The sequence below is a fragment of the Microplitis mediator genome, chromosome 4, assembly GCF_029852145.1.
Source record: "Microplitis mediator isolate UGA2020A chromosome 4, iyMicMedi2.1, whole genome shotgun sequence".
Taxonomy (NCBI): domain Eukaryota; kingdom Metazoa; phylum Arthropoda; class Insecta; order Hymenoptera; family Braconidae; genus Microplitis; species Microplitis mediator.
Genome location: NC_079972.1, coordinates 775,236 through 788,475, shown reverse-complemented (window position 1 = coordinate 788,475; position 13,240 = coordinate 775,236). Strand labels below are relative to the sequence as shown.

The 13,240-nt window shown below is 32.6% G+C and overlaps 1 protein-coding gene across 1 annotated transcript; it reads right to left on the bottom strand.

Moving 5' to 3' along the window:
- Window positions 1-289: 289 nt before the first annotated feature.
- On the bottom strand, window positions 290-8,883 carry LOC130666901 (procathepsin L). Its single transcript, XM_057468225.1, has 5 exons — window positions 8,681-8,883; window positions 7,139-7,315; window positions 6,709-7,068; window positions 1,131-1,291; window positions 290-634 (listed from the first exon to the last, which is right to left on the bottom strand). The coding sequence occupies exons 1-5, from the start codon at window positions 8,822-8,824 to the stop codon at window positions 439-441; spliced, it is 1,038 nt and encodes a 345-aa protein (XP_057324208.1). The 5' UTR covers window positions 8,825-8,883; the 3' UTR covers window positions 290-438.
- Window positions 8,884-13,240: the final 4,357 nt, after the last annotated feature.

Below are 13,240 nucleotides of genomic sequence, written 5' to 3'. Positions count from 1 at the left end.
GAACTATTCAAATAGTTCGAATAATTCGAAGTGTACGAATAATTCGATTTGAATTTCCCTTCGCACACCCCTAAATTATACTAATTTTATAAAATTATTTAAGATATCACAGAACTTTATAAGATTTTCTTAAACTTTATAAAATTTTGTATAAATTTGTAAAAAGATTATTTCTCAAGTAAAAGCAATAGTTTTTTTATTCAATAATTATTACTATTGTATTTAAGCAATAATGAATTAGTTTTTTATAAAATCTAGTAATAGGAATAAGTAGTTAGATGATGTAACAAAGTTTTATTAAGTAAATGATTTATCAAACTATTGTGGATGATTAATTTTATTAGATTATTAAAAATAAAAAATGTATCTTATATTAATGAACATTATTCGGTTGAAATAAATTGTATAAATGCATTATTCGAATAATATGTGATACCCTCATACCCGCACATAAGCAGCATAGTTGGCAATACCGCAACGATTTTTATTTTTAACGAGTCGCATGTAACCATTTTCTCCCCATTGTTCACCCCACCAATTTTTTAAAATCCACTCGTTTGGCGTATAGCCCACTATCAGCATTGCGTGGTTCACCATATCAGAACTGCATAATGGATCATCATACACTCCCTCGCTGAAAATTAATTAAACTTAATTATAAAAATTTATTACCGACTAATAAAGTGCCAAAGTGAGTTTCTGTAACTCTTAAAACTTTCATCTTGTAAAATATTTAATAATTACGTGGTTATGACATTTAAAATTATATAAATCAAAAGATGTTAGAAAAAGAATAATCGGTTCTTTGATATAATTTATGTGAAAAAAGGAATATTACATCCAAGTCGATTATTCTTTAAAGCGGGTACCCGGCTCTGGAGGTGGCGATGCGAAAAGAGAATCATCAGTTCAGAATCGATTCGATAATAACTGTTTGAAATGGAATTTAAATCTGGATTCATGTATAATTTAATCAATGATGCTGAATAACTTGGAAATGTCTAAGTCAAAAAAAAAAACTTTATACGAACATAATTTTTATTTTATCTTTCTGATATATAGCTCCGTAATTTTAAGATTTCGATCGATTTACAGTAAATTGCTAACGAAGAAATATGTAGAATACATACTGGTACAGTTGAAATGTCCGGGGACTGGCATTTATAGAAATCGCTATAGGTCCAATAGTCGCAACGGCAGCCTGCAATGCTCGTTCATCTCTCGCTGGCAAGATTGCCCACGAAGTGATATTAACGACACTAAGATTTTTTTGAAATTTACACTGTCCTTCCTGTCATAATAATTTATATTCATTAAAACAAAATTGCTGTTGAGCCGATAATTTATCTAATAAATATGAGTTAATGCTACTGCATTCATTTTTAACAGCTCTGTAATTTATTTCTAAATGAACATACGCAATAAAAAAGTATTTGTCAAAATTTACAGTAATCGTGTGTAAAATAAACCGTTTACACTCATTTATGCACAGAAAAAAATATATTTTTAAAATTAGTGTTTGAAATTATAACCCGGAACTTGTGTGTCAATATAGGGAATTTCAACATCCCGAACAATGAATTTTATAATATGTCTCATCAATTTTTAATGCTAAAGTTACGATTTTTCAAGTTCAAATATTAATTTTTCCTGCATAGACAATAAATTATAATATTTATCCGATAATTATTTACGTTTTCAGTAAAAATTAAAGGATTACTACAAGGAGAAATTATTCTTGTTTGAAATGTTATGCACGGAAAAAAATTAATCGTGAATGCAACATGATGCAGTCTTGGTAAATAAACATGATGAAATCATGTTGCATTCACATGATTTGTCATGTTTCGGCTACATGATAATCATGTGGCATTCACATGATTTGTCATGTTTCGGCTACATGACAATATGTGGCAGCAACATGATTTTCATGTAGCCGAAACATGACAAATCATGTGAATGCAACATGATTTTCTCATGTTACCGCAACATGATTATCATGTAGCCGAAACATGACAAATCATGTGAATGCCACATGATTATCATGTAGCCGAAACATGACAAATCATGTGAATGCAACATGATTTTCTCATGTTACCGCAACATGACTATCATGTAACCGAAACATGATTAGCATGTAGCCGAAACATGACAAATCCTGTGAATGCAACATGATTTTCTCATGTTACCGAAACATGATTATCATGTAGCCGAAACATGACAAATCATGAGAATGCCACATGACAAATCATGTGAATGCAACATGATTTTCTCATGTTACCGCAACATGACTATCATGTAACCGAAACATGATTAGCATGTAGCCGAAACATGACAAATCCTGTGAATGCAACATGATTTTCTCATGTTACCGCAACATGATTATCATGTAGCCGAAACATGACAAATCATGAGAATGCCACATGAGAAATCATGTGAATGCAACATGATTTTCTCATGTTACCGCAACATGACTATCATGTAACCGAAACATGATTAGCATGTAGCCGAAACATGACAAATCCTGTGAATGCAACATGATTTTCTCATGTTACCGCAACATGATTATCATGTAGCCGAAACATGACAAATCATGTGAATGCAACATGATTTCATCATGTTTATTTACCAAGACTGCATCATGTTGCATTCACGATTAATTTTTTTCCGTGTGGTGTCATAGTAAAGCCGGACCATTTTGGCTACCTGCTGGAAATCTAAATAAACACATGCAAAAATTACTATGGCCATTGTAAATTTTACAATCGTTACAGTACTTTAGAATATAATCCTTGTCAATTTTACGATGGTCATAGTAATTTTGCATGTGCTTATATATATTTCCAGCAGGTGGCCAACATGGCCCGGCTTTACTGTGGCGCCCCGGGAAAAATGAATCATGTATGGCCTTACATGGCCGTACATGGAAATCGACAATATATGGCTAGATATGGCCATATGTAGTCATATGTGGCCATATATTGCCAACTTCTATATATAACAATGTATGGTCATATGTGAACCATTCATGAGCATATATATATGAACCATTTAGGATTTTATCTAAAAAATCTCATAGCCATATATGAATCATATATAGTCATGGAAAGCCAGCTACAGCCCATATTTGGGCCAAGTATTGGCGATATATGACTATAAAAAAATGTAATGTCTATGGATGGTCACATATAGCAATACATGACCATATATATGCTCAATATATGACTCGTTTTTCACGGAACACCGTACACTGTAAAAAATCGGAAGTCAATCCGGATTTAATTTCAATCCGAAGTCAGTCCGCATTCACTACGCCATTCGGAGTTCCGGGGTTTTAAAAAAAATCACTCCGCATGCGGAGTGAATTGGGAGGTTTTTTTGGCGGAGTGATTTTGGAGTGACGTGGATTTTATTTCACTCCCAATTCACTTCGGTCCAGAGTTTTAACATTTAGATTAATTTATATTAAATTGTTAAACAGTGTGTGTGTGCGAGAGCGTAAGTGTACGAGAGCGTTCGAGCGGGTGTTTGGGTGTCTGCAAATGATGTCCGAGTGTCTGTATGTATGTGGGTGCGTGTGTGTGTGTCTGTGCAAATGTGTGCGCATGTGTGTTCGGGTGTGTGTGTGTGTAAGTATACGTGTGTGGGTGTGCGATGTTATTTAGTTTAGTTATTTTTTATTAATAATAGTTTTAAAACCCCTGTCCGGAGTGAATTTCACTCCGGAGGGATTAATAAAAAACACACTCTGAGGGGAGTGAATAATTGAAAATTAATTCACTCCGCATTCACTCCGTGAATTTTTTACAGTGTTGCATTTTAAACGAAAATAATTTCACTGTGTATTTAAAATGAAAGTACCACTGATCACTTCACTGTCAAAAATTCGCGGAGTGAATGCGGATTAAATCCGGAGTGAATGCGGAGTGAATGAATTTTTAATTATTCACTCCCCTCGGAGTGAAATTCACTCCGCAGGGGAGTTTTCGCGGAGTAGATAATTTTTTATTAATTTAATCCCTCCGGAGTGAAATTCACTCCGGAGCGGAGTTTTGAAAATATTATTAATAAAAATAACTCCACTCAATAAAATCGAAGTAAAAATTCGCGTATTACATTATTGATCAGCTGATATGCACACACATACGCACATACATATTTAGGCACACACGCGCACTCGCACACACACGCACGCACAAATTTGCACACAAGCACACAATCGAACACACACGCACACATTTGTACACACACGCACACATTTTCACAAATTTGCACACACGCACAAATTTGTACACACGCACACATTTGCACACACGCACGAATTTGCACACATGCACACATTTGCACACACGCACACAAACACCTGCACACACCCAAACACACACATGCACGCAAACACACACTCGCACACACCCAAACACACATTGTTTAGCAGTTTCATATAAATTAATATAAATTTATTTAAGTATTAAAACTCCGGACCAGAGTGAATTGGGAGTGAAATAAAATCCGCGTCACTCCGAGATCACTCCACTAAAAAAAAACTCCCAATTCACTCCGCATGCGGAGTGATATTTTCAAAACTCCGGAACTCCGAGTGGCGGAGTGAATGCGGAGTGAATTCGGATTTAATTTCACTCCGAATTCACTCCGGATTTTTTACAGTGTTCATTATTATGTTACTTATCGTTTCTCAATTTATGCAATCCATTTTTTTTACGTGTCTGTTATTTTAATATAGGGGAGACCGGGTCACGAATGCCCCCTTAAGCCGGCTTTTTCTTGTCGTGGCTTTTGACCATCAGATTCGTTTATATTCCCTCAATTTCGGAAGAATCAGTCGAAATTTTGTAAAAAATCGAAAGAAAAAAATTTTTTTTTTCTGGGGCACGAAGCCCCCCTCCCCAAAAAATTATAAAAAAAATTTTTTTTTTATTTCCCGTCAAGTTATGACCACTACAATGTTTTTATCATATTTTAGGTGAATATGTGATATATGGGGTAAAATGGACCACTCGAAAAAAAGAATTGTAATGAAAAAATGATTTTTTTTTTATTTACCGTCAAGTTATGACCTTTATAATGTTTTTATTATATTTTAGGTCAATATGTGATATGTAGGGCAAAATGGACCACTCAAAAAAAAAAAAATTGTAACGAAAAAATTAACTTGACGGGAAATAAAAAAAAAATAATTTTTTCGTTACAATTTTTTTTTTTTGAGTGGTCCATTTTGCCCTACATATCACATATTGACCTAAAATATAATAAAAATATTATAAAGGTCATAACTTGACGGTAAATAAAAAAAAAATCATTTTTTCATTACAATTTTTTTTTTTGAGTGGTCCATTTTACCCCACATATCACATATTGATTTAAAATGTGATAAAAACATTGTAGGGGTCATAACTTGACGGAAATCAAAAAAAAATTTTTTTCGTAATTTTTGAGGGGGGCCTTCGTACCCCAGGGGGCCAAAGCACCCCGGTCTCCCCTATACGACGTTTGTGTAGAAAAAGTTACACACTTGAACGTTAAAATTCTTGACGATTTAATCATCAATTTTTACACACTTAGATGTTATCACAACACTTTGTGTAATTTAAACAAATCAACAGGAATTATGTGTTAAATTTCCATCCACGAAGTGTCTTTTTTACTTTGAATTTTTCAAAAATTTTTTTGTGATGGCTGAGAGTATTTTTGACAAATTCCTGTTGATTTGACAGTGGCATTTAAAAAGTGTTAGTTTAATATAAAATAACATTTTTGTGCCTTGAAAAATCAATGGATCAAAACTAGGCACACAAGATAATAAGTCTGTTGAATTTACACACAAGTGTTAAAATTTCAACACTTAAGATTTTAACACGCGTGTTTTTTTTTACATTTTGACGAATTCTTTTTTACTGCACGGAAAAAAAAATATTGTGTTTATCGCTCACTAACGGAGAGCGACAAGTGTATCGTGATTAGTTCTAAATTGTATTGCTACTACCACAATATATATATCGATATGAATGATACACTAGATACTTATAATAATGATCCTACGGATTGTGCATATACTTAAATGTATAGTGATCGTCAGTTAACGTATCCATGTCGTACCAAAACGGATCGTGATTATCGCGATCTACTTCTCAAGCGCCACCACTCATAACCAAATTATTAAACTTTATAATGCATATCTTGCAAATTATAGTGTTTATTTATAAAATTATTAATTATTTAAAGCGCACACAACAACAATGAAAAAATACTAACTATATATCTAATGCAAGAATTTCTGTTTTTTATCTATTAATTTTTTAATTTATCTTTGAAACAAAAAAAAGACTAAAATTTACATCAATTAATTACGTATATTCTATTACTTTACATTTCTTGATATTAAATAATAATTTTTTATTGCACCTATTAGAATTATTAATATGTAATTATTAATGACAGCTAAAAATAAAATTGTAATGAAGTTAAAGTTATAAATTTATCTATTTTAACCTCAAATTAGTTATAATAACAAAACGGATCGTTACTATAGCGAAACGATCTTATGATTTCGGGATCCGCCTGGATAGTGATAATCACGATCCGATAGACCAGCACTTTCCGTATACAACGGATACCCAACCGAGGAGAGTGAATATCACGATACCGTTGAGTGATGAGCGCAATATTTTTTTCTCCGTGTGTGTACTATACCTGGGCAATGTAAGGATACGCTCTTTGTTCCATAAGTCCACCAGATTTTTCTAAATATTTAAGAGCATTTCTGAGAGAACCGCCTGCACATCCTAAATTTCCAGTGACGGTACTGCAATCGACGAGCTGCTGAGCACTCAATGAAATCATTGTTTTAGTCTTTTTAAATATTTGACCTTCTATACTTTCAGTTATGGAGTAGGCATAACAACTACCGCAAGATTGTTGATTTACCGGTAATGTTCTAAATCCTTTTTGTCGCCAGTCTAAATGACTGGGGATTGTTTTCGGGTCATGAAGAACCGCACCAACTATTTCATTATCGCTAATTTTCCGTCGCCGACTCGGTACAAGTTTTACCTATCGAGTGATAATGTTTTCGATAAAAAACCTTTTTTTTTTTTTTTTATAAATATACAAAAATAATTACCATATTTTTCATATATTGGCGAGTACATAAATCTGCCATGTGATTGTCTCTCAGAGTGTAGCTGTGATGGCCTGCTTCAGCCATCAAATTATGCTCATAAATTTTCAGCAGGTTCTTCTCCCAAGCCACTCGTTTAACAAGCTCCTCCTTCGCCGTGTACGTTTTGTTCAAAGTTGCCTGAAATATCTCGTTTGGTTATACCCAGGTCGAAAAAAAATCTTAATTATGACTTAAAATTTAAGTCAAAATCTTTCAAATTTCACCTACGTTAATTTTTTTAGTCAGTGTAAAATTTCCATAACACTTGACTTAGATTTGACTTTTTCTGGCTTAGTTAGGATCGATTTAAGACAAAATAAGTCACGTTTAAGTCAAAACTGGTTCAGTTTGACTCTATTTCTTTTAGATTTAAGACAAAAAAAGTCACATTCAAGTCAGAATTGCGTCGATTTAAATGCATTTTACTTAGATTTAAGTTAAAAAAAGTTACATTAAAGTCAGAATAAAACAAAATTAGACAGTTACACCGCAATTTAAAAAAATACTTGCAATTAGTAACATATAATTAATGATAGTAATAATTATTCGAGGTGTTTATGGTTTAGAATATTTTCGATTATTATTAAATGGTATATTGTTTATATCAAAAAATTATAAAGAAACATTAAAAAATAATTCTTCTTATGTAGCATTTAAATACTTGAATGAAAAACGTTTTGGTCTTCTTCATTCTTTTATAAAAATTATTGATAAAATATGCGATTGTCAAAAAATTGGTAATTGTAAGTGCCTTGGCCATCATTTTGCAATAATAACTCTTCTGCAAACAAAACCTTTCAAAGAGCCTGTCAGACTTCTCCAACTATCACACTTATATGAATTCATTGTAACTGAAAATGTATTTGCGATTCCTGTCGAAAATTTACTATCGGTATGTTTTTATATTAATACAGGTAAAAAAACGTTTATTGTAAAATTGGTTAATCAGTATGAAAATGAATGATATTGTAAACAAGAGCTTATACAAATTCTTCAGGAACAGAATAAAAAAAAATCATTGCAATAAAAATTTTTTTTATAGTAATTTTAATTTAATCAGAAATAATTTTTAAAAAATTTGCTATAATTAAAATTGAGTTTGAATTTTAGATTAGTTTAATTAATAAATAAGTATAAAAACCACATCCGATTTGACTTAATTTTTAAGTTAAAATTAAGTCAAATATAGAACTAGATTTCGAATCGATAACAAGTTGTTTTTTTAAGACAAAATAAGTCAAATTTAAGTCAATGAAATAATTTAAGCCAAAAAAAATTAAATTAAAGGAAACTAAAAAATTTAAGTCAAAAAAAGTCTAATCTAAGTCAAAAAAAGTTAAAAAAAAGTTAAAATGTGGAATACAGTTGTCGGCATATCGACGACTTCAAAGAAAATTAAGTTAAATCAAGTCAAATTTAAGATTTTTTTTTGACCCGGGTAACAATATGTCATAAAAGCCAACAATTAAATGATAATATTAATCGATCTATTTATCTCATTACCTTGTATATATACCAGTATTCATCTAAACGTTCGGAAATTTTCTGAGGCAACTTTTTACTGTTCCCTAAAATTTTTATTTCGTTTTTTTGAGCACAAATACAAGAAAATAACAGAAGTGATATACATCCTTTTGATAATTGCATGGTCACTCTGAGCTCGTGTTTAAGTGTTTACTGCTGTCCATTCTTACATTGAAAAGTATAATTACTTACATGAATTCCTATTAGTCAGCGAAAAAAATGACAACATCACTGTGATGAACAAATAACTTATTTACTTATTGAAAAATAAACTGACATTATTTACATTTTACAAATTTTACTGTTTACTGCATTAATTAAGTAACCGCACTTTTATAATAATAATAATAATAATAATTTTATTTATATAGCATTACAGAGTCTGGAATCTTGATTCAATAATTTTTAATTGGGTTAATTTCTTCATAACTATGTTTACATAAATTATCAAACTTATGATCTCATAAATATCAGATTTCCAGAACTCAGCAAATGAAAGTATAAAATAAAAATAAATTTAATTGTTGACTGTTCATGAGCGTCACGTAACCTGAGCCAAAATTCAAAAAGTAGTTTGAGCCTCATAGGCCTAAATTATTTTGATGTTGGACTTACTGCTGAATTTAATATGTACCGGAGAGGAAAGTACCACGGGCCCAGGCTTGGCCCAGACTTGGCCCAACTTTGTAGAACCTTGGGCCAGGCTTGTAAGCCAGTCTTGGCCCAGCCTTGGTAGAAGCCTGGAATGATAATTTCGGGCCAAGCCTGGTTGCCAGACCTGGCCCATGCTTGGTTACCAGACCTGGCCCATGCTTGGTTGCCAGACCTGGCCCAGGCTTCCAGGAAACGAATAAATTTAATTAAAAAAAACTTATTATTATTAACCTCGTAGAATTCATGATCATTAACGTTTTAATTATCTAAGGGAGGTAAATGATGTGAAAAAAACTTGGTGGAAATTCTGCTGGACTCTGGGCGCGAACTGTCGTCCTTCTGATTACTGGGTCCGAACGGTAGCTACTGGACGAACCTACTAACGTTGAACTGGTACATTTATATGATCTACTTATATGAACCATAGGTATATCCAAACTTGGGTAATCCTATCTTGGCCCAAGTCTGGGTTGCCATTGGACGGCCAAGGCTAGGTTACCCAGTCTTGGCCCGTCTGGCTTGCCATTGGATAGCCAAGACTAGGTTACCCAGTCTTGGCCCAAGCCCGGGTAATCATTGTAACGGCCAAGGCTAGGTTACCCAGTCCTGGCCCAAGCCTGGCTTGCCATTGGATGGCCAAGACTAGGTTACCCAGTCTTGGCCCAAGCCCGGGCCAACATAGGTGTGCCAAAGCTAGGTTCCTCAGAGCTGGGCCAAGTAGGGGCCCGTTGTTCAACTCTGGCAGCTCCTGTATGGGGTCCTGTAAAAAATTCAAAGTCTGCGGTGTGGTGTTAATGATTTGGTGTGAAAGTGATTCGACGAACGGTATTAAATTTTTGGCCACGTGAAAAAGAACGATCACACCACCAACGGTGTAAATGTTACTTTGATAGACACAATGAACAATGAAATAATAAAAATAAGTTCTCATAAAGGCGAGATAGTAATGAAAAATATTTTTATAGAAATTTCTAAAGCCTTCTCTAGCTTTGGCCCAAGCTTGGGTTGTCATTGAATGGCCAAGGCTAGGTTACCCAGTGCTGTGCCAAGTAGGGCCTTGTCGTTCAACTTTGGCGGCTCCTGCATGGGCACCATCACTTTACACCCAGGACACCGTATAAAGTCCTCAGGGACCATTTTCACTTAAAGAATTTTTTATAATGTGTTATTTAACCCTGGTCAAAAACAAAACTTGATTTAGACTTGGTCACCTTAAATCGTGACTAAGTAAGCCAGTTAAGTCGAAACCAAGGAGAAAACAGCGGGAAGTTTTAGGTCTAGTCCGCAGGGCCAACCGTTGCCCAATTTTTTTTTCTAAACGACTGTATCCTTTAATTCTATCTTTGTTGAATAAATTATCAAAAATTTATCGATGGTTATTATGACAATAAAAATGTAGGGGAGGGTGGGGCAAAGCGGCCCCCTTAAGCCAATTATTATTTTTTGTGGCTTTCAACCATAAGATCACTTTGCTTTTGTCTTATTTCGAACAAATTTATGGACATTTTGCCAAAATTCTGAAAAAAAAATTTTTTTTTTCGTTTTTTTTTTTTTTAAATTGTTTTCATCATTAAAAATGTATTTCTTTCTCTTGACAACTATTTTTGGTCTTATATTACTCGAAAAAAATTTTTTAAAGCGTAAAAAATCGTTCACTCTTGATTACCTTAATTACTAATTGTTATTTAATAAAAAAAAACATCAATTCTATAGTTTTACTTTATTTCAAAAATTTATCAACTAAAAAAAAATAATTTAATTTTTATAAATTTTTAGTGACCAAATTTGCCTCTTACATAGAGAAACGGCCAAAAAATATGAAAAAATAATTTTTTCGGAAGTTCCGGCTGGTCCATTTTGCCCCAGGTGTTATGCGTAGGGCTAGAAATGTGTAATTATAATAATTTTTTTTTAATTTGACGATAAAAATATGAAAAAATCACTTTTTCAAAATTTTGGGCTTGTCCATTTTGCCCCGAATGTCATGCGTAGGGGTAAAAATGCGCAATCATATCGGATTTATAGTAATTAGTCGAAAAAAAAAAAATTTTTTTTTTGATCAAAATTTCAGGGGGGCCGCTCTGCCCCACCCTCCCCTATAAATAGGAGTAAAGAGTCCCTCAAATAAATAGAAAAGTCCGTATATATTGTTATGTCTATGAATTTTCGCAACGGTTTCTTACACATTTTGGACCGGGGATCACGAAAATCTTGCCTATTTCGTTAAAAAGTGGTGCAAACGAATGTTATCAACAATTAATTTGTTTAAATCGTTACATCTTCCGAACCGTTGATTCGGTCGAAAAGATTATTGGGAAAAAAATGTTCGAAATGGAAAGATAAAGCTGGGCGCTCTGATCTCTCCCTCTCTCGTGAGCAGTTGCCTTGTACTCGCGTTCTCTCTCCGCCAAAACGTATCAGACGGTCGATAGACCGGGAAATTTCTAGGTTTCTTTACATTGAAAATTAAAGAAAATAAAAAAAAATCGATAATATGTTACCAATCGACTGGATTTCTCGCTAAATAAATTTCTGTTTTGTCGTCCAATAAACATTTTTTTTGTTAACTAAATTTGATAAACGAATGGATTTTTTCAGCCTGTTTTTAATCGGTAAATTTTAAATTGTAAGTTGGTAAGAAAAACCATCAATTTGATTTTATACTATTTTTTTTACAAAAATAAAATTTTTTGAAAACAATACAAAAAAAAAAATTCAAAATAATGTTAAAAAATATATTTACAAAAGTGAATTTGAGATGTTATAAAAACAAACATTTTTTGTAAAATGTTGAGGGTACCCGTCCCTCATTTTCGCCTCCCAACTCTATATACACTAACGCAAAAAATTAAAGAAACAGAAAAATTTTAGAAATTTTTTAGTGATTCTTGGAAGGCTGTAACTTGGTGAAAAATAATCGTATCGAGAAAAAAAAGCATTTTATAGTTTGAAATCTCTAGTTTCGGTGCATTTTTATCAAAATTTTTTTAGAACTCCGGTTATTGCACAAACATGAAAAATACCGCAAGACAAAAAATTTCTTAACTTTTTTTTTTTCCGAAGAGCCCTCGGATCGCGGAAAAATTCTGTCAACTAAACCAATCCATCGATCATTTAGCAAATTTATTCAGCTTTAATTTGGCTTTTTTTTTTAACCTCGTAGGACGATTTGTCGCAGAGATATCAGCCTTCAAACAGAAAATGATCCTTTTGGTTTTGATCATCGATATTTCAGGTACCAAAGATCGCACAGTAATCTTGAGGACCGCCTTAAAAACTTGAATAAAATCCCTATAAGACCCTTTTATCATTTTTTGAAAAAAAAAAATTTTTTTATTTTTAACATCCATTAGAAGTAAGTACAAAAAAATGACTTTTTTTGGTTTTTTAGTAAATCAACCGCTACTCTGTAAATATCGATGAAAAAAAAATATTGCCAGATACTTTTTCTAGCTTATTGCACCCCCAATAACCCTGTAAATTTTCAAATTGATCTATTGAACCGTTTTTTTGGAATGATCGATCAAAGTTTAGCTAAACAATTAAAGGAACGAGTTTTGTTCATTTATTTGGGTAATCATCATCAAAATGAAAAAATAATTTTTTTTTTTTACTTTTATTCCATTTTTGCGTTGGTTAGTCAGTAAATGTGAGGAAAGAGAGAAAAAAAAAATTTCGAAAAGATGTCAACAGAGTCACAGAAATCAAAACAATCGCAACTTGTTTGTTGTGTTCGAAACTTTTTTTTTTGATATTTTTTCGAAATTTTTTGTTCACGTTAGTGTAGTTTTTTATGTTTGACTCATTAAACTAATTCATTTGAAGAGATGCGCTACACGGCTGGATAGTTTTAATTTGGAATATTACTATAACCGGGTCTTTTAT

Excerpts from the sequence above, each read along its gene's own strand:
- LOC130666901 (XM_057468225.1), bottom strand. The coding sequence starts at position 8,824 with ATGCAATTATCAAAAGGATGTATATCACTTCTGTTATTTTCTTGTATT. Across the intron at positions 7,069-7,138 it reads GCCAATATATGAAAAATATG|GTAAAACTTGTACCGAGTCG; the intron begins GTAATTATTTTT and ends ATCACTCGATAG. Across the intron at positions 1,292-6,708 it reads CGTATCCTTACATTGCCCAG|GAAGGACAGTGTAAATTTCA; the intron begins GTATAGTACACA and ends TTATTATGACAG.